Source organism: Cuculus canorus, chromosome 6, assembly GCF_017976375.1.
Source record: "Cuculus canorus isolate bCucCan1 chromosome 6, bCucCan1.pri, whole genome shotgun sequence".
NCBI classification, from domain to species: Eukaryota; Metazoa; Chordata; class Aves; order Cuculiformes; family Cuculidae; genus Cuculus; species Cuculus canorus.
This window is the reverse complement of record NC_071406.1, coordinates 31,103,437-31,129,356: the sequence shown is the minus strand read 5'-3', so window position 1 is coordinate 31,129,356 and position 25,920 is coordinate 31,103,437. Positions and strand designations below refer to the sequence as shown.

General features: G+C 41.5%; 1 protein-coding gene across 1 annotated transcript in view; it reads left to right on the top strand.

The window, feature by feature from the left end:
* The first annotated feature begins 5,431 nt into the window (after nt 1–5,431).
* The window catches only part of PLCL1 (phospholipase C like 1 (inactive)), a 209,990-nt gene continuing 189,501 nt past the window's right edge, over nt 5,432–25,920 (top strand). The window contains exon 1 of the mRNA XM_054070462.1: nt 5,432–5,737. Within this exon, the coding sequence (XP_053926437.1) occupies nt 5,525–5,737 (213 nt within the window). The 5' untranslated portion in view covers nt 5,432–5,524. The remainder of the gene's footprint in view (nt 5,738–25,920) is intronic.

Below are 25,920 nucleotides of genomic sequence, written 5' to 3'. Positions count from 1 at the left end.
ACAAAAACTGAAAACATACACAGTATTATGATATTTCGAGCATCTTTTGAATTTATACAGCCTCAAATTTGCCTTTTTTCCTAGCCTAAAAATGTAATAATAGTTTTATAGGAAAAATGTAACTTTGGGTTGTCTTCCCAAAACCTGAATGAAGCTTAGCAACAAGTATGTCTTTGTATAAATAAACTATATTTTTATATTTTGTAATATATTCAGGATATAACAGCACGGACACAATAACCACTGAGATTTAAACAAATTGCTACTCTAAGAACTACCTAGCAATACATTTTGTCATCAATAGCTTTGTGTAAGTCACATCAATTCTCAACTGAATTATGATTTGCTATCAGTGTGAATGCACACTGGAAATTACAACTTATTTCCTATTGCTCTTTCCCAAAGAGCAAATTAGATGTTACTGACACAAGAAAAGATACCAGTTTTCACTCTTCATCAGCCATGGTCAATTGGTACAGGAGCACCACTTTCAGCTCTCAGAAGAACACTTAAATTTGAGAGCTTCCTAAAATGCACTATCTAGGTGCAAACTACTGGCTTACTATACCCCAGCACAGCTCCAAGATGACTGTATTTTCAGCTGTTTTGTGATACAAAATACACCCACTAAGAAACAGTTGTGTGCCTGGAGAATGGACTAAATTGAGTATCCAAAAGAACACATTAAAATAGATGTTTACTGACTCGTGTTCAGGAAAACACAAATAGATTTTTTTAATCTGTCATCTTGCCTTTCTTATCTTGAGTGAATTCCTTGACTCTTCTTGAAAATCTGTCTGTATCTCTTCTCGAGTAATTGTAGAAAACACTGCAGTGTCTCCATAAAGCATCAGAGCATCTCAAAATTGAATATGGATACCTGTTAAATACACTTATCACCAAGCAATCTTGATTTTTTTTTGCTTTCTATGCAAGCATTTTTAGCATAAAGCTTCCTTTTGTCAACTTTTTTTTTAAATTAGATATTAAAAATATCAAACCGTATCATACTTCACACAAGACTTTATCATTTGCAAACAATGAACAATGTCTGAAAAACACTGTTTTAAAGAAAACACGCTATCAGAGAGACATTCAGTCTAACTTTCAAAAACCACAACTGCTTAGAACTGCTTAGATGAAACTTAACTGTGCTTCAGCTTAAATCAAAATATTCCACTTTGAAATATTCCACATATTGTATCATAACCATAAGCTTTTATTAGTTCTTTTTTTTTTTTTCCTTTTTGTTGCAATGATTTAGTATCATTTTCTCTCTCTTGTACAACACAGGTGGGAGTTAAGTCCTCCACTCCCTTACTCCCTTTTTTCTTCTGTGTTTTTTAAGATAAATGCTTTTTCAATGTGAACATTTTGAATCTTCTTCTGGGGTTACTTATTTTGTGGCCTTTCTCACAGGAAAAGAAAACATGCATTATACATGTACATATCTATACATGCATTATGACATATTTTTTACATCAAATTTAGATGGAAGCTCAAGGCAAAAAATCCAGTGGTATTTAGATCTGTCCCTCAATTAACATTTCTTTGTGTTGAATTTGATAGATGTCTCAGTAACCTTGATGGAAGTGTTCTTCTAAAATGTAGATTATAAATTGCTTATATATATTAATTTCACATCCTTTAAATGGCAATTATGTCCTGTAGCTCAGCATTTGTTAGTAGCTAATGACTGGCTGAGGTAAGGAGGTTACCTCTTATGCTTTCCTGCTTAATCGTTGACTGCCAACAGGTGCCCAACACATTCATTAGGAAATCACTTTAGAAAGCAGACAAAAATTAAATGTTTAACCGAGTTTCATTTGCTTTAAAGCTGACAGCTGTAATTGTGAATAGTCTTACACCTCAAGGGACTATCACCTTGTCACCGAAATTCGGAAAAGAAACTCCTTAACACCAATGTGGTCTTAAGAAGCAAGGCATTATTTTAATTTCCTACTGGATACATGAGGAAATTGAGCCATCTAGTGTGTGTGCTGATGGTTGTGAGTAGCACATTATTTATACATTGAATTTATACATATGTATTGTATTTCTTATAAAAATAATGCATATTAATCACATTTCCCAGTACAATTATAAGAAGTGTCCTCTCCCTCACGTGTGCTCCTTTGAATCTGAGGTCTGCAGAGCCTCCTGCCCTTTTTCCATTGGTATTTGGCCTCCTTTGAAGTTCCCACAGAAGGTAGGAAATCAGGGTTATTTTGACCTCCCATCTTTTTTGGCTCCTGAAGTACTGGTCAGATGCTGGTCTTCTGCAGTCCTCAATTCCTTTCCATTGTTCTATTCTTCAAATATCACAGGAGGAGAGGACTTAACCATTCATAAGGGGAGACCTTATTGCTCTCTACAACTACCTGAAAGGAGGTTGTGGAGAGGGGGGAGCTGGCCTCTTCTCCCAAGTGACAGGGGATGGGACAAGGGGGAATGGCCTGAAGCTCCACCAGGGGAGGTTCAGGCTGGACATCAGGAAGAAGTTTTTCACAGAAAGGGTCATTGAGCACTGGCAGAGGCTGCCCAGGGAGGTGGTCGAGTTGCCTTCCCTGGAGGTGTTTAAGGGACGAGTGGATGAGGTGCTGAGGGGTATGGTTTAGGGAGAGTTAGGAATGGTTGGACTCGATGATCCAGTGGATCCCTTCCAACCTAGTGACTCTATGATTCTATGATTTGTTCCCAATATTAGATTAATTGGACACTGCATTCTACACAGCATCTGATATTGGTTTGCTCAGGGGTGCAACAAGCTTTCTCAGCCCCACACCTCCCATTTTCATCTTTCGATATAGTCTCTTTCCCATCTATCTAGCCTTCCATCCACTGTCCTGTGGTTTTACTCTCACTGCATTCCCCCTTTCTCAGGCATTTCCCAGTGTCTCCATGCAGATAATCCCATTATAACTAAATGCCATCTGAAAAGTTGGGGAGGACACCACCACCCTCACACCAGCCCCTCATGGCAGACCATGGCTCTTGGCTTGGCTGCCCAGGATGACCCTTCCCGAGTGGCTCCGTTTCTCTGCTTCCCACTGTGATATAACAAGTAGTCACTATTACAAAAAGTGGAATATTTTTAATTTAAGCTAAAGCAGACCTAAGTTTCATCTAAGTAATTGTATTTTTTTTTTTAAGTTAGATAGAATGTCCCTCTGAGAGTGCATTTTCTTTCAAGCAGTGTTTTTCCAGACACTGTTTATTCTTTGGAGATGAGAACATCTTGTGTTCAGTCTGGTCTGTGTGAGCACATATGTCTGCTGTAATCACCTCTGCTTGCAGCCTTTCCCCAGCTCAAGCTGGCTCCAGAGCTCCAAATTACCGAGAGATTTGGATGTTGTGAAGTTCATAACAACATTAAAACGAGTCCTTGAAAAGTAATAGAACATGCATAAGATTTCTGGGGAAGTTTATCCACGTGCCTGTAAGTGGGAAATCCGTTCTGTCCCAGCTCGTGTCTGGCTGCACAGGGTCGATGGGGATCGCTCCCTCGTGTTGCCCAGGCTGAGAAAGGATGCTCGCTTTCCAAATCTCCAAAACGAGCCCGTGAGGGATTTCTTGTCGGCAACTTCGGTCTCAGCTGAGGCTCCGGGGCGGGGGAAGCGGCCGCCGATCCGCCGCCAGGGGGCGGTGTTGCCTCTGAAACAGCGGCAGCGGCGGCTCCCGAGAGGGCACGAGGGGAGCGTGAACGCCAGGGGGGTGATTCTGCCCCTGGACTCGGCACCGGTGAGACCGCACCTCGAATCCTGTGTGCAGTTCTGGGCCCTCGCTACAAGAAGGATGTTGAGACTCTGGAGCGTGTCCAGAGAAGAGCAACGAAGCTGGTGAAGGGGCTGGAGAACAAGTCTTATGAGGAGCGGCTGAGGAAACCGGGGGTGTTTAGCCTTGAGAAGAGGAGGCTGAGAGGAGACCTTATTGCTCTCTACAACTACCTGAGAGGAGGTTGTGGAGAGGAGGGTGCTGGCCTCTTCTCTAGAGTGACAGGGGACAGGACAAGGGGGAATCGCCTCAAGCTGCGCCAGGGGAAGTTCAGGCTGGAGATCAGGAAAAAAATTTTTTTGACAGAAAGGGTCATTGGGCACTGGCAGAGGCTGCCCAGGGAGGTGGTGGATTCACCATCCCTGGAAGTATTTAAGAGACGAGGTGCTCAGGGACATGATTTAGTGGCAGACAGGAATAGTTTGATTCAATGATCCAAGAGGTCTTTTCCAACCTGGTGATTCTGTGATTTTGTGACACCTGGGGTGCAAGGACACCTGGGGTGTGGGGGACATGAGGGGTGCAGGGGACATGAAGGGTGCGAGGAGCATGAGTGGTGTGGGGACACGAGGAGTCCAGGGATACGGCGGGTGAGGGAGATATGAGGGGTGTGGCAGACACCTGGGGAGTGGGGGACACAGGGGGGTCACGAGGATGCAAGCCTCTTACACCTTTCGTCCTTTGGGAGATGAGAACATCTTGTGTTCAGTCTGGTCTGTGCTGAGATGTGTCTGCTGTGATCATCTCTGCTTGCAGCCTTTCCCTATCTTTCCAAGGTCAGACAGCTGGAGCCAGCTCCAAATTAGCAAGAGATTTGACTGCTGTGAAGTTCATAATAACATTAAAATTTGTCCTTGGAAAGTAACAGAATGTGCATAAGATTTCTGGGAAAATTTATCCATACACCTGTAAGTGGGAAAGCAACCTTCCAGTACCTGAAGAGGCTACAAGAAAGCTGGGGAGAGACTGTTTAGAGAGACTTGTAGTGGTAGGACAAGGGGCAGTGGGTGTAAACTGGACAGGGGTAGGTTTAGACTGGACATAAGGAAGAATTTCTTCACCATGAGGGTGGTGAGGTTCTGGCCCAGGTTGCCCAGGGACACTGTGTCTGCCCCATCCCTGGAGGTGGTCAGGGCCAGGCTGGATGGGGCCTTGGGCAGCCTGGTCTGGTGGGAGGTGTCCCTGCCCATGGAAGGGGGGTTGGAACTGGATGATCTTTAAAGTCCCTTCCAACCAAAACTATCCTCTGATTCTTTGAAATCCATTCTGTCCCAGCTCCTGTCTGGCTGCACACGATCGATGGGGATCGCTCCCTCGTCTCTCCCAGCCCCGGTAAAAAAACTCTCGCTTTCTGAAACTCTCAAACTCGTCTCGGAGCAGCGTTTTCGGTGCTGGGCCCCTCGCTCCCAGCCCTACCTGCCGCGCCCGCCCCCCCCGAGCCCATTGGCCGCCGCAGGGCCTCCTCGCCGCGGATTGGCCGAACGCGCCGCCCGTCAGCGCCGCCCGTCAACACACGCCGGGCGCTGTCACAGCAGCGCGGGGAGCAGCTGCGTTCGGACGGGCAGCCCTTGCTTCTCCTTGCCCGGCGTTCAGACCCTGCCTGGCTTGTTTGTCTCGCTCCTCCCGGCGCTCAGACCCGCATCCCCGCTCCGCCGGCACCGCGGGGGCAGCGGGACCGGGGATGGCTCCCCCGGGCGAATCCGTCCCTCCCGCCGCGTGGTGATCGCAGCGCCGCGTGTCCGCGGGGGCGATGGCCGAGGCTGCGGGACACGCCGCTCCCCGCGCCGAGGACGAGCCCGAGCCGGCCGGCCGGAGGCGGGAGCGCCGCAGCGGCGTGGCGGCCGTCGGGTCCGCCGAGCGCTTCCTCGGGGGCGGCCCCTCCGCGGCGGCGGCAGCGCCCGAGCCCGACGCCTGCCTGCTGGAGGCGGCCCGGGCCACCCCGCGCAGGAGCAGCATCATCAAGGTACGGCCGGGCACCTTCCCCGCGGGATGCCCGGGGCGGGGGAAGCGGCTGCCCTGCCGCCCCCACCGAGGGCGGGGGCTGTTCGACGCCTCCCGGGGTCCCGGCTGCCCCGCCGCCGCTCGGCAGGTCGGCGTTTCCCCCCCGCGGCAGCTTGCTTAGGAGTCCGAAAGTTGGTTTTTTTTTTTTCGTCTGTAGCAGCTCGTATCTGTTCTTATTTAACATTTATGAAGCACCTGGAGGCAGATTAAATCGATGATTTTCTTTGCTCTCGAGTAGTAAAATACGCGGTGCAGATCGCTCCAGAGCGGCACCGGGGCTTTCACACCCGTCATGTGAAACTAAGAGGTCGGGCGTGAGCCTAAAAGCCTTCGTCTTTGTTGTAATCTGGTGAGGGAAATGGCTTTATGATTGTGTTTGTCTGGGTGTCCGTCCCTCCCCCCGCAGCGTGATTTCTAAGAATAAACGATGGGGTTTTGCATTAATTGGCATCTCCTTGCAGGTAGGTAGGCTAATCGCTGCTTGCTGGGAGAGGATGAATGAAGTCTCCTGGGCAAACTCACTTGAGCATCTGGTCACACGTGAGCCTCGTGTAGTGATTTGCACTTGGAAGGCAGCGGGAAATGAGACTCTCGCTCCTGTGGGTGTGTGAAGCTCTGGGCAGAGCTCTTGCTTAAGGCAAGAAGCAAAGAACATATGCTTAATGTTTAGTGTATCCCTTCAGAGGAGGAATGGATAAAATATAGATTTCCTTTTTCATTTTAAACCTTTAACGTTCAGAGATGAGGCATTTAAGTGAGCCTAGAGGATGCTTTGAAAGTTCCACCTTGAAATATTAACCCATTAAATCCAGTGAAGGATTTGAAGTGTGGCTTTAGCCTTCTGAAGGCACCCACTGAATGTGATGGGAATGCTTCCAATCTGAAATTACATAAATGCTTTACTAAATTGGGACCGATGTTCTCTAAGCGTTCTGGTATGGAAATGGTATTTTCTCTTGGAATTCTGTGAAGGCTTCAAAAATTGAAAACACACAATCTTGGTCAGAAATTAAAGAACCTGTTATTCTTTTTACGGACTATACTGGTTGTGTGTGGTAGATGTGTTTTCATGTTACAAATGGTAAGTAAGTTTTAATGACTGGGTAGCAGTTTTGCTACAGGTTGATGTTTAGCCGTGCTACCAAGAGTGATAAGGATTTGTCTTCCAACTGGAGGAAATTTCTTGAGGTAGATCCTGGAATGGTGTTTATCAGCAGAGAGATTTCTGATTGGGATAAGAAAGTATTAGTGATGTTATCCAAGGAAATGGCAGGGCCTGATCTGAAATACTGGGTAAACTCAGTTTCCTGTGCTTAGAAGTGGTGCATTCAGACTGGAGCATGTGAAAAAAAGGATTAAGCAGGGTGGGCTGATAAAGTTTGAATGAATACTATGTGAGGGAAAATTTGATTTCTAGGACAGCATTGCCTTTAGAACAAAGGATGCCTACACATAAATCCTGTCTGGAAATTAGAAAATTATTCCAATCACTGGAAGGATCCAGAATGGCCTTATATGGAATGAAAAGTATAATAATTCATCTTAAATATATTTATTGAGCTGATGAATTAAGTTAGATCACATGGTTGTGTCTGACAGCAGGTACCTGAGCTTGGGGATTTGCAGGCTGTGCATACGCTGTTGGGACCCCATGCAGAGTGTTACGTTTATTTTCCCACGAGGTTGTCTCAGTGAGGTATAAAATGTTTTGAATCACTTTTCCTTTGGCATTGTACTAGCAAATGTGAAATACTTATAACTGGGGACAGGAATTATATAATTTATTTGTCTGCATCTTTTGGGAACTTCTGATGGCCTAGGAAATATCAGGTGTGGAATGCAAATTTTAGATGGAGATAATATAAAACCTCACAACATACTTCACCTTTTCTGGTTTTTTCAGGACTTCAGTGTGCTGGAGTTCTGTTTAAGCATTGTATGTCTTGCAGGCAAATGAGTTTTACAATGTTTTATTGTGTTTATTTTACTCTAAAAAGTCTATATGTTCATATAAATCTATAGTCAGAATAGTATTTGATCGCTTTAAGTTGATCTTGCCAGATGAAAAAGGGGGTTTAAGGAAGCAGAGGAAGGGAAGGCTTTTATTCTATGAATGCTCTTGCCCTGTTTTCCCATTTCTCTGCTGATTATTGAAAGGTGTACTTTAAGCATGAGTGGTCCTCTTGAATTAAGTAGACTGTTAAAGTTCTGTAAATTTAGATTATCAAAGTGTACTTTTAGCAGTGTTTTTTTTTTTTTTTCCCAGCTGTCTTTTAGAACTTTGCAAGTTTCAAGGTTAGCATCTGAGACTGCAATTCCAGTGGAAGTCAAACTTGCTTATATTGGAGTGTTTTGGTATGTGCAGTATAACTATGAAGTATACAGGACTGAATGGGGACTTGCTTTAAAAGCCTTTCCTGCAGCAAATTACATTTGGCATATACTGTAAGTAAAATATAAACCCTTCTGGATAATCTTCAGTGCATTCATGTGCTCTACAGTTGGCTTCAGAAACAAGAGAACTCATTTATATAAAAAGAACGGAACGTAGCTGGAGTATTTTTATTCCTGTTTTGCTTTGCTGATGTTCACAGCTTTGTTGACTGAGGTAAATTTGAAATAACATTAATGAGAGAGAGTTGTAGCTGCTCTTGTTCTTAGAAAATTTCACTAACGTGTGCATTAGTTGCATTTTTGGGTTTGTTAGGAAGAAAGAGGTAAATGGTCTCACTGCACAAGTGGTGCAAGACAAGGTTTTTGCTGTGAGGAGCCTGAAGTCAGCAGAGTAAAATGGTTGCGGGACGAAATTAGAGGAAGGGCAAGAGAGCACAGAACTTGACCCATTTTTGGAGAAGCCTAAAGGTGGCCCATGCATTGGCGAAATTATTTGCCAAGTGTTTTATTTTTTTTTTTCTTGTGAGTTATCTGGGGCCAATTGTTTGCAAGTAAAAGGTTAATTTAAACCATTTTTAGGTCAGGAGAAGGGGAGACAGTGCTCAAAGAACTGCATTTTTTCTTTCTTTACATGTAAGGTTTTGCCGGCTTTCCTGTGTGAGATTCTAAATGGAATTGGCTGATGCTGTTTTCATTCTGGCATGTTTCTTCTGACCTTGCCACCTACAAGCCTGTTGGTAGAGGGATAGGAAGGAGGAAGGCTCTGTCATTTGGTGCCTAACGCCTGCTGAAATATTTTGTTACTTTTTACCAAAGCATTTCCCTGTCAGTTCTTACCAGCTTTCTCTTTTTTTTTTTTTTTTTGTTTTGTTTTGTTTTGTTTTGTTTCCCTACAGTACAAACTTTTGGGATCATGTGTTTGTTTTCTTTTCTTCCTATATCTCTGTCTCAAGATACTGTAGCAGATAAGGCAGCTCTGTATTATGTTAGTAATAGCAGGCTGTGCCCCTGAAGTGAACTTGAAGGAACTGCAGAGTCAGACTTGAACTTCAGTCACAGACCTTGCACTGAAGTTGTTCCAAATACTGTTTGCTTCTGTTTCATGCACAGCCAGCTGAGTTATCCTTGCTTGCCATGTACTTCTAGCCTAAGAACTGCAAAGATTAGGGTTTTGCAATTGGATTTATCCCTGGAAGTTTATGAAGATGGCCAGCTGTCTTGTTTTAAGAAGTTGTATTTATCCTAGTGATGTTTTTAGCTTTAAAAAAACACCCAAACGTACAACAAAAAAGAATGAGAGTTACGTTTCTTTCAGCTTGTTCTCTGAAGTGTGGTGACAGAATTTGTGTTTTAAATACATGTTACATCTGTCTATGTAACATGACTAAGACTTCATCAGAAGACAGCAGAGCTTTTCAGGACTGTAACGATTCTTCAGTAACTCTTACTTAGCCTTTTGCTGTGTAAGCTTACATTTAGATACTTGCTACTTAATAAAACTATGACTATGTAAGATTCATTAAAGCTGTTTAATTAGTTGATAGCCTAATGATGACTTTGCCACAACTGCATTCTTTGGCATATTCCTAAGTACTCTATAAAAAGAGGAAAATATTTAGGAAGAGATCATGTTAAAAAATACAGTAGAGCCTAAAATGGTATAGAGAAGGGCAAGAATGACATGCCTTGCCGTGGAAAGGCTGCCACAAAATGAGGAATTCATCACTTTGGTCTGGAAAAAGGTGTCTGGTGGGTGATATTTTAATGTATGTAAATTCCCAAACACTGGAGGCAAAACCAAGGAACTTATATTCACTTTCTTTCACAGAACGTGAAGTAGGGGAAACCCATTGATAGTTATGTAGCAGCAGGTTTAAAAGAAATGAAAGTATTTTCTGACACAACATGTGATGAAATCATGCATTTAACAGCCACAGAAAGAAATGTAAATGGCAGTCAGAAATGTAGATGGGTTCAAAAAGGTTCAAAATGACAGATTGATGGAGGAGAGCTTCACAATGGACCAAAAGCGTCTGGCTTAGGAAGTCCCTAAACTACAAGCTGTTGAATACTGAAAGCTACAGCAGAGGATTGATCACTTGTACTTTCCTGCTGCATATGTGTCTCCCATGCATGTATTCCTGTAGCTGGGATACCAGCCTAGACTGACCTTTCTCTAAGCCAGTATCTATTTGTTAATAAAAGATTAAATGCACTGTGAAGAGACACAGAAGACAATTTTCCATTTGTTAGTGTAAAAATGTCTTAGAAATGAAAAGAATCTTCTCTGTTAATTAGTTGTTTAGAACTAATTTTTTTTTTCTATCTTCATGGAAAAGAAGCGTTTTGGAGATTTTTTTTTTTTTTTGATTGCTGCGGCATAGCTGTCTGTAGTCATCTGAATCTTTTCATAACACTGCACCTGTATGCCATACACCACTGGTTTTTTTTTTTCATAAGCATATACTTAACATAGGTTTGAACAGAACCTGTACTGGTTGTAGACCTGCTTTTGTCAAATTAAATTACATCCAGTAGTTAGTTTCACTGAAGATGGACAGTTTTGCTGTGGGACTGTTGCATTTATCACTAGGATTCTTCCTCATGGAGGACAGTAAGCATTTCAGACTGGGCTTTAACCCCAGCTATTCTATGAAAACTAAGCAGTATTGGCAGGTCTGGTAAGGCTGTGCCCAAGATGATAGCACTGTAATGAGAAGGATTTCCGTCTTATGGAATTTTTTGTGTCAAGCTATCAATAATAATTATCTGTAGCAATGCAGACCACAATCCACTGAAGACTTAAGTGTATAAAATGGGATACAGGTGCAGGATTTGGGTATATGGATCCCATGAAGCTGCCCTGAAAGCTCACCTAGCTTCTAATGCCTTCAGGGATCTAAGTTTTGTCAGAAAAGTTTCTTTGAGAGATTTTTCTGTTGTTCAGGCCCTGTGTCACATACATTAAAACGCTCAGCAGTAAGTGTGCATTGTGCCCAAGTCAATCTATGAACAATAGGTGAACGTTTCTTTCCATTAAGTTTCTTGGAATTCTTCATGTTTAGTTTAGACTTTGTAGTTCTGATGACTTTGCCACAAAATACAATAATTCTGATTTCCAGCCATCTCTGTGCTGAAGTAAAAAAAAAAAATAAAAAATTGAAGTTAACTTCTACTCAGGGAGAACTTGGGGCCCGGCTAAAAGTCTCTTAAAAATCAGTGGGAGCCTTTACGCTGACCTGTGTAAACTTCAGTTAGTACTTCCAAAAAAAACCAAACCTCAACAACCCACATCCAGGGCAAACTGCTTCTTTATAGCCAATTGGTCTGTTATGCTGCCTGTTAGCTCTGGGGTAGATCTCTTGTCAATCAGTTCCATATAGTGCAGAATGTAATCCATGACTGGTGATCTCATTAAACATGTGGGTAGAAGTGGGTAGTAGCATTGTGTTTGTGGTATTTTTCCATACAGGATCATAATAGTCAAGATTATTTTAATGTCTTCCACTGAAATTACCTAAGGGTGACCTTCTTCAAACTGGTAGGATAATATCCTTTCTGTAGAATACCAGGAAGTCCAGTGATCTGAAAACACAAGTTCTGGCAGGTCTTGTCAGGCAGTCATTTAATTGGTTTTCTAGGTAAGAAGTAGGAGCTTTTATGAGCAGAAATAAGAGATAAAATTGGTGGTACTTGTTGATTTGTTTTTTAAAGTATGTTGGGTGCACAAAGACAGTTGTGCAGAAGCACATAAATGGTGATTAAAAATAATGTTCTGTTGGAGTAACAGTGGTGGTGGGTAGAGCAGCAGTGGAAGAATGCTTTCTACTGTTTTCCAGATAGATTAAGCAGCTGTTAATAAAGTAAGTTTTCATATCTGTGCGGAGATGCAAATCTGATTTCTTATGATAATATTTTATTCATTTTGTAGTACCACTGAGATCAACTCCCATCTGTGACAAAAATGTTTTATTTGAGTTAATGGTATATTTGTTCTTCTGTCCTTATCTACAGTAGATGTGAAAATGCAGGTGCTTACTGTAGAACCAATAATGCATCCTCTGTGGTGAAACACTTAGCGATCATGCTCGTAAACCTAATCAGCGTATTTTTTTTTTTCCTTTCCAGTATGCACCTAGGAAGTATGATTTTTGATAATACCTTGGTGATTTTTCTAAGAAATGGGGAATGGTGATTAATATAGCCTTTTATTCATGTATCCTAGCTTACTTTTTTCTTTTAGCCAATATAACATGGGAGTTTTGGCATGTGTGACAATTTAGGAACTACTCAGCCTTGATTAAAATAAGTTTGGAAAAAGGCTAAGTGCGTATACAAAATACTAGCAGGTTCTGAAGACTGATGTCTTTGTATGTTCTGGTGTAAAAGTGTATTTACCATCAAAGCCTTATTCTTAAATCTTTCTGTATCGTAAACATTTCTGGTTTTGAAGTCTATTTATGTAGAATACTGTCTTCTGGGGAAGTAATTTTATGTCAGAAATTTGCAGCTTCAATGATTATTGAGGCTCTTCCTGAAATATTTTCAAATTACCGAGATTATCGTAATGACTTAATTTAGTTCATTGTTAACATGTGTATTGTTAAGTTGAAAGTCTCGGACCATTAAGACTGTGTGCGGATCCTAATTTGAATAATTAACTGGAATCAAACTGAGGTAAAATACTCCTCTTCCAAAGCCAACAAAATTATCCTTGAGATTATTTTGGACAACATGCATTGGGTAGTGTTAATGTAACATGCCAATTTAAAGGTGCATCAAAGTCACCAAAGCGCTAAGGAAAACATTCATTGCATTCATACTGATTACTGATAGATCTCATCCCTCCTGGCTGACCTATGTTATGCTGCTTTGCTACTTATTCAGGGGACAAAAGGAGCACATCTTTGCTGCCCAGTACCTTGTTCAGAAATTCCTGGAAAGTGGAAATTAGTTTAATCACTGTGAAGTTGTCACGTATTCATTTGCATGGGTGTAAATGACTGTAGAAGAAGTAGAGTAGTGGATAATTACAACTCCAAAATCATCATTCTTTGCTGAAAGTGGGTTTTGGTGACTTGGATACAGCTTCTGAATGGGCAATAAGGATCTGTTTGATAGCCAGCTTCATGCGAAGTAGATACTTCATTACATACCCTTCAGATAAGTCTAGAATTGAATGAAGTATAGTCTTCATGGTTTATTATTTTATGGATGCGAAGTCTGTCAAACTGTGTTGAGCAATGATCCTCCCACTGTAACTCGGATCTAAGTATCTGCATTGTGTTAGAGGTAGGCAGAGCATGTTTTTAATTTATTAGACAGTTTTGATGGATTGCTAATCTGTTTTGATCGTAAAATGCAAAAAGGTTTTATCTTCTTTAGCTCTTTCAGACAGTTTTGGGGGAAAAAACAACAAAAGGAGTTGCTTAAATAAAATGCAGGGTGCATTTGTTTTTTTGAGAGAGGTCTGCTGCTTATGTAAATGTGGCTATATCCATCTTGCTTTTGTGTATGCTGGTGTACCTTTCTCTGTCTTGTGTTGATGCTTCTTCTAGAAAGTGTATCTGTTTTTTCAAAAACAAACAAACTAGACCCAAAAGAACAGCCAACCAAAGAAAAACTTCTGCAGGGGTATCGATGAAAAAGACCGCAGAGAAACTTCTATTACGTTGGTTTCTACTGCAAAGTCAATTAAAGAGTATGTGTGTTGCAGTGACTGCTTGAGAATGTTAGCTACATTGTGTTTGCAAGAAAAAGGTAGGAAGTAAATAGCTGTAAGAAGTAAAACACCCCGATCAGGAATTGGCTGCTAGTGCTCGAGTAACTGGGAAAGCTATGGGGCAGAGCAGGGTAAGAGCACATCTAGAAGCTCAAGTGAAATCCAGAAAACTGGATTATATGCAATCCAAATGCTGCTGGGAGGTGAGGCTGTCACGGGGAAAACAGAGCCTGGTTGTGAGGTTGGACAGTGGAGTTGGGAATCGGCGAAGGGTACTCAAGCAGGATAGGGATGAGGTGAAGGGCAATCATCAGGAATGAAGCAAGAGCTTGGAGCACAGCCACAGGGATCCCTTTTGTACATGCAGCTCTGGGCTTGCCCCTAGAAGAAGTCGTAAAAATAAGTTTGTCTGAGCTGAATTGCTCTGGGATAGTGGTCTCAGGTGTGTACAGAGCTAAAGGTGTGTAGATCTGTATAAGGACTGGTGACTGAATGATGAGAAGTTTTGGGGTAGAGTTCTGGGGAGGCTGCGAGGTAGCTGCCAGGAGGACAGGGGGGCTTGTTTTCTCCACAAACACATATGGCAGCTCTGGTGGAGGGAGCAAGAGGGGTATGAGCGAAGGATGCCTTGGTACTGCTCTTCCCAGCTCAGTGGTTGAATCTAATTCCTTGTATCCCTCTCCTCCTGAGTGAAGCTCTCCTCCCTTTCTGGGACAACTCCAAAGCCATTTGGCTATCTCCTAATAAGATTTCCACACCCCTATGGCATTTAGACAAGTTTTACCACTGTAAATGAAATCACAGTGGTGTTTTATTCTTGGCGAGTTCTGTCAGTTTTAGCCTACTGCTGCATAGAAGAATAAAAAGCATTGTGTTTAACTTAACATAGGAATTTATCTTAAGACACTTGCAAAATACAGTACAGACAACTCTCATTGCAAATGTAGATGAGTTCTGGATTCTTGCATTAAATCTTCTTATAAGCTCTATTTTTGCTTGGAAGAGCCATGCAATTTGATTTTTTTTTCCTTTTAATTTAATTTTATAACCATTTTCATAAATATCTGATTGGAAGTTGCAATTTGCTCGGCTAAAGTGACTGTTGATCTCTTCAAGCCAGAGCTATCGGGAGAGAACACTGTGAATGAATTGCTGTAAGATCTATTTTCTTTTTCCAAGTGTGATTATGTAAGAGTTTATTTAATTAATTTAAGAAATGTAATAGTTTAATAAAAGGATTATGTTCCATTGGATTATGACACACCTGCAGGCTACCTGATATAAATACAGTAATAAAAAGTTCTGTGAGCACTGGCTAAAAAATAGATGTTGGAATTCATCAAATGTTTGAAAAAGACCACCTGTGAATGTGTTTTGTTCTGTGTTAGATAGAGCCCAGTCCTGGAGACTGCACAGCCTTGAGCAAGAACGCTGGGTGCGAGGTGTGCCGTGGCCAGCCTCGCTCTGTGAGTAACACCTGAGTCCTGGTACTGGGGCAAATACAGATTTTTTTCTGGGATATACGTATGGATGTTTCCTGAAGGAAGTCTCGTCCTCTAGTGTTATATAAAATCGGTTGTACTTGTGTATGATTTGGAAAAGCAAGTCATAGTGTATATAGTTTGTGAATTTATTTCTCGCAGTGTTATGATTCACAGTGGCAGTTGCTCCTTAAGGCGATGTAGATTTTGAGTATAAACATAGTTTCTGCAGTTCCTGAAATCAGTGACAATTTTCCCGTTGCCATCAATGGAGAAAGGATTGGTCTGAACACAAATACCCAATCACTAAACTTTGTTATTTTACTTCAAAATTTTCTTTTTCAGGCTCTTATAGACAAAACGTTGTTAATTTTGTTACGCTGATCCTACTTTGATCTAGGTGAGGTTTGTTTGGCAAAACTGAATTCCTTTAAACCTGAAAAACATTACTCTTGTAGAATGAATTTTAGGGGATTGTTTCCAGATAATAGTTGCTGTTATTAGAAGCACAAAGAGTAAGTGGCTATTGGAGCTGAGGAAAGAAAAATAGCAGTGACTTAATAAACCAATGCATTTGCTGTGAGTTATTCGCTTGGCAGCACTGCTGTGGGGTCTGTGTGCTGAATGCATATTAACAATTCTGTTCATATTCAATACTTTGCTACATCTTTATGGAGGAGAGGGAGGCACCTTCACACACTGGTGAGATACATGAGCCTGATGGACAGGAATAGTGCTTAGAAGTGATTCATTCTAGGGGACTGATCCAAATCTCGTTGAGATCAAATTGAAGCCTGTTCATAGACATCAGAACATTCTTCTGGTACCCTTGGTCACCACAGTAGAGAGTTCCCTGCAGCAAACCTCTTGACTTTGAAGACTTGTGCTTTTTTTAACCATTATATTTACTTAAATTATGTTGTATTCTTGTCCTGAGCATAGATTACATAGATCAGTCCAAGGACTGTGATGTCTCTCTGCAGAAGAAGCTGGGTTGCAGCACTGGAGGGGGTGGATAAGTATATTTTTTGGCTTGAAAGACTGAAACATGACTGTGCTAAGCAGCATGCTTTGCCTAGGCTCAGCAACCTTGCTGGGAGGGTGTGGATGTGGGGAGCAGGTAAAGCTTAAGTGATAGGGGAAAAGATTAACGAAATGGCGTTAATATCCCCATTTGCTTTGATATATGTAAGACTGTTGAGTATCTTTCGCTGCAATGATGTCTGATACGCTGTAAAATGCTGACAGACAAGCTCATGTGATGAGGTCTTGTGGCTGTTGGAGAGTCACTAAGAGGACTGCCCTTTCCCTAAAGAGCCTGCCTTTCTGAGGGCAAATGCCCAGGCTTGAGTTTAGATGTGTGCTGATGCTGGCTGGATGGTCCCATTTACCAAGAAGAGATGAGACTGAAAGAGGAACAGAGAGCGTTTTAAGCGTGGGTCAAAGGAAAATAAGAAAGGCACTAGGCTGTAAAGCCCCTCCCACTGTAGGGGAGGACTAGGTTTGTGACCACCTGAGGAACCGGAACATTTATATATATAAGTCTATGGGACCTGATAAGATGCATCCCAGAATCCTGATGGAATTGGCTGATGTGGTTGCCAAGCCACTCACAATGATATTTAAAAAGTCATGGCAGTCAGAAGTAGTCCTTGGTGACTGGAAGAAGGGCAACATTGTGCCTTTTTAAAAAGGGTAGAGGATATGACCCTGGGAACTACTGACCTGTCAGCCTCACATCTGTGCCTGGGAAGATCATGGAACAGAGCCTCCTAGAAGCTATGCTAAAGCACGTGGAGGACAGGGAGGTTATTAATGGCAGCCAGCACGACTTCACCAGGGGCAAGTCCTGTCTGACCAACCTAGTGGCTTTCTATGATGGGGTGACCAAATGAATGGACACAGGGAAAGCAGTGGATGTGACCTATGTGGAATTCTGTAAAACCTTTGACACGGTCCCCCCCAACATCCTTCTCTCAAAATTGGAAAGCTATGGATTTGATGGGTGGACTGTTTGGGGGATAAGGAATTAGTTGGATGGTTGTGACCTTCCAGTACCTGAAGGGGGCCTACAAGAAATCTAGGGAGGGACTATTTAGAAGAGCATGCAGTGATGGGACAAGGAGGAATGGATTTAAATTGTAAGTGGGAAGATTTAAACTAGACATCAGGAAGAAATTCCTCCCTATGAGGGTGGTGAGACACTGGCCCAGGTTGCCCAGGGAAGCTGTGGCTGCCCCATCCCTGGAGGTGTTCAAGGCCAGGCTGGATGGGGCCTTGGGCAGCCTGGTCTGGTGGGAGGTGTCCCTGCCCATGGCAGGGGGTTGGAACTGGATGATCTTTAAGGTCCTTCCAACCCAAACCATTCTATGGTTCTATGAACTGCAGAGCAGTGCAGACAAGTGAGGCTCCAGGAAGCAGCACCTTGCTGGTGCCCACTTGTGGCAGTGCCTATTGCATCTGTAGGGTAGAGACATTTTGCTGCAGCTTTTCAGATAATCGGGTATTTTAATTCTATGAAGTAAGGCCCCCGAGGCTTAAGAATACACTTAGATCCTATAGCAGTACCTTGCCTTCCAAACAGGAGAGGACCATTCATTTTTCTAGCTTTTTTAAGAAGGCTGGCTTATAGCTGATGTCTGCCTTCCACATATCCCTTCTCTGCAAAGAGGGAACGGCATATTTCCTTCAGACCAGCTTTCATCTTCTCCAAAGATACTCAGCTCTTGGCTTAATAAACTGAGCCACATCCTATTGCAAGTGCATTTGGCATTGCTTTTAGAAATTTGAGGATTTGAAAGGAACAGTGTGGGCACAGTGTTCCATTCACTGGGCGAGCAGAGAAGATTGGCTTTCTAACATAAAAAGGTCGCAGCATTTTCTGTCCTGTTTGAACAGTTGTGAGGCAAAAGACATGACCCTGCTGAGATGCACTGTTTATGTGGTGTAATGTGGTATAATCCAGAGCTTTTTATTTCTTTTGAAAGGCAATTTACTTTGTTTACCTATCTGCACACCTACTCGGGGATCACAGAATGTCTCTATCTTGTGCTGTGGCATATTGCAGCCAGAAGTACATGTTGCACAGTTCTCCAAATATCATCCAAGGAAAACACTGAAGTGTTTACCTGACTGGATATCTGTTCTGGAGTACATAGTTTCACTTGCTCTGTTTACCCATCTACCTATTTATTTATCGCATATACTTTGCATGGTAATAGAGATTCACAGAACGTGTTAAATTGACTCGATTTTTTTATCAGTTCACAATTTTAGCAGTGGGAAACAGCAATGTTTTTTCCTACTCTTTTTGGCGTACTGGAAATAAAAGTTGCAGTGGTTTATTGAGAAGGATTTTATAAAAAAATTGTGTATAGATAAGTCTCAATTTTAAACTGGAGGTCATCAGGAGTTAGCTATGACTAAAGCTGGTATGAGGAAGTCTGTATACTCATTTGTATATTATTGATTAAAACAAGTTTCTGTGTGAGCAGAGGCCAAGGACAGTTTTCTTGGAAAGTGGAGATAAAAAAATAATCGAATGCAAAAGAGCAAATGTTGCATTCATAAGGTGATGGGTTTGCTGGAAAACTGGTGCACTTGCCTTCAGCCTGAGCTGGTGATTTCTATGATAAGCTGCTCTTTGCGTTTTCTCTGAGGAAGAAAAGGGGTGCAGACTGTCTTTTGCTGCTGTGGCAAACTGCAATAGAGAGCACTCCCTCGCGCCAACAGAATTGCTTGCACAGCGGTGTTGCAGGCCTGAGGCTTCATTTATTCTTATTTAGGCCTCTTGCATCAAAGAAGGATTTGATCCATACTATATTTAGGTGGAAAAGACTATTCAGGAGCCTTTGGAAAAATTATTGGAATCACAAGTGAATGTTGCTTTCATGAGCTGATGATTGGCAGTTGTATGTGAGTGGCATCTTTCAGGACAGGACCAGTGAATGCCCTCCATAGGTAAAATACCAGTTATTTGCAGGGGAAATTGTTCTTTAGTCTTCCTGACTGTATATAAAATGCAATTCATAAATCTATCTTTTTTTTTTTGTGTCTTTTTTTGTTGTTTTGTTTGGGGTTTTTTTGTTGTTTTTTTTTAAATTTTTTTTTAAAAATTTTATTTTATTTTATTTTTAGTGGCTGGTTGCCATGCCTGTCTGTGTTTAGTGGCTGTTCATAGCGCACTTTCTTTTCAGGAACTTTGTGTGTCTCCAGTTATGGGTTGATGTCTGAATCCATGGGCAGTGTTTGGGCAGAATACTGCTTTACTGATTTGGGTTTATCATGCTCAAATCAAGTAATTAATGGATGAATGGAAACGTGAATGTAAGCGATATGAATGGGAATAATAGTGTTTATACATCTTTTCTACAATATTACAGTATGTGTTGATACTTGATATCACCAGTTACCTCTCAGTTAGGGGTCTTGGCTACTTATTAATCTGTACACCAGATTTTGCTCTGTTATAAATCTTGAAGATTTCCTGCCTTTTCCATGGTTTTGAAAATACTGTGGGTTTTGGTCTTTTTTCTTTTGATTTTTTTTTTTTAGTGTTTTGCCACTGTCTGTAACACATATTTTGGTTGCTCATCAAAGATTGTTCTAGGTCAAGGAAGTATTTGGTGTCCCCCGTTAAGCTCAGCTGTATTGGTAGTGGTGCTTCAACTGCAATTATAATTGTAAATCCCTTCTAGAAAAGGCTGGAGAAGCTAAATACATGAGCATTTAAGAGTCCAGACAACAAGAAGGTGTTAAGCATCCTTCTGGAAGGACTTGCAATGGCTGGACACATTACAGAGCTACTAAATGAGCTTCTAATGATGTCAGATGAGCCACTAACAGCCAAAGAATGCCAAGTTTTCTTTCTTTCTGTGATAATTTAGTGATGGATAGCAGTAAAATAATCCAGGCATTGCACTAAGGAGAATTGCTGCTCTTCTCAAGTGGTTGTTTAACTTTTAAGATAAGCTTCATGGTGTTTCCAGTGATGATGATGATGAATGCTCCCTTTGCTGTTGACTGCTCTAGATTGGTTTTGGTTTTGTAGTTTGTAAACTACGTGAGAAGTTTACCTCTGTCTCTCCCAGCATGTCACTTCCAGCTGGCCATGCCTGGCTGCTTAATTGACTCTTTAGGATGATGGCTTCATATTTGGTTTTACAGATCTGAGTGCCTTCTTCCCTGAGGACACCACTGTACTTTGTTCTGGGAGGTGTGAAAAGCAAGGGGAAAAGTTTAACTGCCAAATAACTGCACATAGAAGCATTCAAAGAGTTGGAGCAGCACGGTTTAGGAAATAATTCCCTTCTCCTGCTTGTTGTGCAGTAGTGTGCTTGGAGGGAAAGGACAGTTTGGCCGGAAGAGAAATCTAATATTGCCCAAACACTGGGAGATACAGGGTGATATTCGAATATCTATTAACAGAGACTACAAAGGTTGCGATGGACCTACAAAATCCTTCCCTTGGGCTGAGGCACAGGGAGAGGGGGAGTGTCATGAATTCAATTCAAATTTCTGAATAATAGTTCTCATGCAGCTATTTTTCTGTCAGTGATGATTTGTGTGTGAAAGCTTCATCCTGTTTAGCCGTACTTTGTCTGTTCTTGTGAAGCCAGTGTGTTAAAAGTCGGGAACAGAGACTGGCATCGCTGTGTCTGCCAGCTCAATGGAATAGTCTGGATGTGTGGAGCAGGGGAGCAGTGGAGAAAGCTTGCGGTGTGACCTGATGAGGCCTTGACTATGTATTGCTAATCTTTAACAGAGTCTGCCAGCCATTTTACATAGCTGCTTTACCTCATTTTATGGCCAATACTCCTATTTTTTCCTGTTTTTTTTCAATCTTATCTTGCCATTTAAAACTAGAACATTTTGTTTCATTGCAAGGGAAATGGTCATCAGTTAATGGTGAATATCATTAATTACCTTGTCAAGTTAAAAATCATACATCTGCAACTTTTTGTCCACATTGTAATTTTTTTTGCCCTGTACATCGGAGTGAAATCTGTGCTGCTATTAGGAATGTGCTCACTGTTTTTCAAATGGCTAGTTGAGCCACAGTGGTATTGATCTGACTATGAATTTTGAATTGGACATATGGATTTTAGTTTGTTTTTTTTCACTCATCCACCACAGCCTTGTGACTGTCAGCTCAGAGCCTGCCCTTGATTTTGATCTGTGGCGTTGCCTACACTGGGAAATTCTTGGGAAATGGAAGATGAATTGACTACAGATCTAAAACCAACACAAAAATGGTCTGGATTAATTCCTGTTTGACTGTCAGAAAAAACAGTGTTTTTAGCTTACTGTTACTGCTGTTCCCTGCCAGTGGGGGTTCAACTCTCACTAACGTGATTTAACTTCATACGTTTAGCTCGTCAGTCTTATTTCTGTGCTGAACCTGATAGTTCAAAGCTAAGCGTTGAACCAGTTCTTTCAGTGCTTTTGGGGTTCCGCCGGACATCACCTTGCCACTCCTGTTACAACATTGGGGTTTGCAAAACCTTGTGGGAGCGATTCACTGTGGCACAACACTGGGCTAGTAAGAGTGACAATATTAGTGTGTAGTGTATTTTATTTAATCATGGTTTTAAAAATTTGTGTTACAGCCCCACGCATTTGTCAACTACTTATTCTTTCTGTAATAGGTTTTCCCAGCGTCCCAAGACTTCAGAATATGAAATGGTAGTTTCTGCATGAAAACTAACTTTGAATCATGTAAGAATTACTGTATCTATTTCTTTTAGCCTGGTAGTACTGTTTAAAGCTATAGCATTCTTGTTGCCATAATAATGTAGCAGTGAGTCTTTAGTTCAAATGTGTAACAATTTCAGAAATGAAAACCCTGTGCTCTGTCCTCTTAGGAAGGAATACAGGGTGTTGGACGAAGAAGATAGAATGCTTTGTATGCATTTGTATGGTAAGAGAAAGACAGGTAGATAGTCTCTAATTTTAACATTTACAAGGACACTATGCAGCACAGGAGTTGTTCAGGGTTTTTTTTTTCATGCACTTCTCAAAAGAAGTATGGCTACAACACTGATTAAAAAAAGAGGATTGGAGAAAGAAGTGAGAAGGCACAGAAAAGACAGCAAAAAGATCTTTTATTGCATGAGAAAGGAGTCTTTGGGATGAAGGAGCATCACTCTACAGAAGGATGAGACTTTTAAACCACTGTATTAGAACAGAAATGAGGTTCTTTTTTCTTTGCTGTTCAGCTTTGAGGATGTCAGATTTTTCTCTCCTGTGTTTGCTAAGTGAGGTCAGAGAGGGTGCAATGCCTTTTGGGCTGGGCTGCTTGGCTGCAGCCCCAGCCTGGATAGGCAGTCAGTCTCCCTGCTGGCCACGACTAACCAGTATGCATGGCTGCAGGGGGAAAAGCATTGCTCCCTTTGGAATAGCTTTTACTGAAATTGATTTTAACATCTATGTCGTAAATATAGCAAATATTGCTTGTGTGGCAGGTTGTTAGTTAGTCTTATAGCAACAAGTGGTTTTAAATCTTAGTATATTTATATCTTATTATCTTTCTGCAAATTATTCTTCCTTTTTGCACATAAGATTATGGATGGAGATTACGTTACTCTCCCAGCTAACACGAAAACTGAAGACTCTTGGGTGCTGATCCTAGTTAGTATTCAGTATTCACGTTTGCTGCAAAATATTTTGACATATGTGTTTCTATAGAAAAGGTGGATTACTTTCTCAAAATGCTTGAGACTTTCAGGGTGGTGAAAACTCCTCCTCCCAGAAGAGACACCAAGACACCATTAAGAGAAAGACGCTTGGTGATAGGCACCAATCACACATTTTTCTGGGTACGGCATATTATATGTTAGTTATAAATTTATGTATTGCCAGAATATATAGTTTCTGAATTGGTAATGAACAAGAATAAGCAATATGCTTCAGAGATTCTTTTATCTATGAGAGGGTCTGATCTACTGAAAAAACTTTGTTAGCGTGTTATCACATTCAAATAAAATCTCATTGAAGAACAATCTCATTAAAAGGCGTAATTACCAGGTCTGTGAAAATCACTGAAAGGACTTCAAATTCGCGTAGTCCAGGTTTCAATGGGCTTTGACTGTTGAAGTGACACTTTTATAGCATGAACTACTCGGTGAACAAAATAACTATAAATTGTGTTCCTTCTTGGTTCTAAGTTTTCTTCAGTCTTATTGGTGCTCTGATCCTAGAAGCCCGTCATTTTCCTGCCACCTATCAGCAAGACTCTTAATAATGGCAAGTTAAGCCTACGTGCAACTAATTGCAGGGTTGAGGTTGAGCCTTGCCATGAGCCAGACTCTGCCTGGGCCTCCTGGAGAGAGGAAGGATTAAGTACTGTGTTTTCCCTTTTACACAGCATTTATGGGAGAAGTGTGCAGTCTGGCTACTCTACCTGGCGCTGCTGAGATGTACAAAAGGGGGAGTGATGTGTCACACACCATGTATTTATCTTACATTGTTTTCTCACCTCTGGACTCGTTTGAAGCAGAGGTCAACAGAATTATGTTGACCAGAGCCAGTAGAACGAAGCACTGAAATATTTTTACTCTAACAAGCTCATTCTCTATATTCGTTGCCTTGCTTTAGAGGTTTATTTCAGGTATTGCTTTGGTAGCAAGTCATCCCCTGTACGTATGCAGAAAGCTATCAGGCAGAGATATTTAAGCCTATGTGCATTTGCAACTTGTGTTCTTTTTTCCTATGTAAATCAAAACCCAGGTCTGGAGGCTATCGTTTAGCATGAGTAGTAATGAGAACTGAAAATTCTGCAATTGAGCCTCTTTAATTTCTTCCCAGTGCCCATTCTCCTGTGCTTTTTTTCGCATGTAAAAGCTCTATTTTTTTTTTTAAAAAGGTGAAGAAATATTGGCCCTTCCCTCCCAAAAACACCTCCACAAATCTATTGCGGTAGTGATCTGTAACTAATAAAAATGAAATTAAATTTCTCAGTTCTTTTTTCCTTTGAAGAAGCAAATGGAGTAAATATGATCTTAGAATATATAAAAAATGTTTTAACTGCTACTGTAACTGGAGTGACAGAGCTGGAACTGTGGCATTTCTTATGAAAACAAGTTATTCATACCAAACTTCCTATTACTAATTTTTGCCACCAGCATGTTATCTAAGGCCAAGAAATTCTCAAGCCCTATCTGCAATTTCTGGTTACCAATTGGTTTGGTTTTTTTTTTTTTTAAATTTTATTTTTAAGCAGCAGTTAGAGCAATTCAGGTAATCAAGAGGACATTTTCTGGAGGCTTGCGTTTTTGGAACAGTGTTTTCTCATTTCCAATTACTGTACTTGAATGGTATAAGGAAAAGCTGTGCAAGATGCATGTTGCTAAACATGCATCCTAAGCAGGATTTCCTTGCCAAGGTCCAGTTGCTAATGCTGTTTGTGACCATCCTTTTGAACTCGATGCTGATGGATACAGATGCTGCAGAGTTTGTAACTTCTGGCAGAGTCTCTGTGGCTGTGCTGGGATGGAGAGGCTGTTGAGGGAGCTGTGTTGGGGCTCTCCCTCCTGCAGTGGGTTGGTCAGCCCTGCTGAGCATGAGGGGATGTGGCAGGGATTTGAGGACATTGGAGGTGCAACTTCAGGCCGTCAGGGGTAGGGACTTGCAGTTGTAAGCGAAGAAGGACACAGAGGATGTTACTATAAGCTGTGGGGATATGGGCCAAACATATAGGACACTCACTTGTGTTCATTCCTCAAAGCTTTTTGTTCCCCACAATGACTTAAGTGACTTCCACTTCTAATCTTCAGAGGATGTTTATTCAAAAGTATCATTTCTTATCTTTCTCACGCTAATTTATTTTGCAGTGGATTATAATGACCATCCCAGTTGCCTCGATTCTCTTACTATAGAGCTGCTGTGGTTGGCCTCACCGTAGAGTTTATGTACTGAGGTGTCCTTTTGCTCACTGTTCTTCCAGATGCCTTGTTTTATGATAGCTATTCTCTGATGATCCCAGCCTTGTAACAGTTGAATCTGTAAATATTTTTATTGCATCATTCTTAAGCAACATATTACTGCAGAACATTTATGACAGTCTTCTAGTCCCAAATAAAGGAAGCTGGCATGTTTTCCTCTTTTTTTTCTCTGGAAGCTACAAAATTTTGAATGTCCAATGTACTTTCTACTGTAAAGCAGTTTTGTAAAGCAGTGCACTGCTTTCCTGGCTAGTGTGACCGTTACTTTAACAGAGTGTGATGGTTTAGAACAACCACCCTCCCTTGGGTTAATTTACTGGTAATTCTTTTCCTGTCAAATAGAAGCCGTTGGGTCAAATTCAGTTTAGATGCAATTACTAGTTCTTTTAGAGAGTTACAATTTGGCTAAAATGTATTTTAGCTTATTATTTCATAAGAAGATATTTTAAAAATCCAATTAACTGAAATAATGAAGAAAATGTTTTATTTTGCAGTTTATCTTGTAAATATCAGTGGAAACTGATGTCTTCCTTTTCTTTACCTCTGTTCTTAGGGGAGTTGAAGAGGCTGGCTTTTCTTGTGCTGAGTGGGACCTTCCTCCAAATAC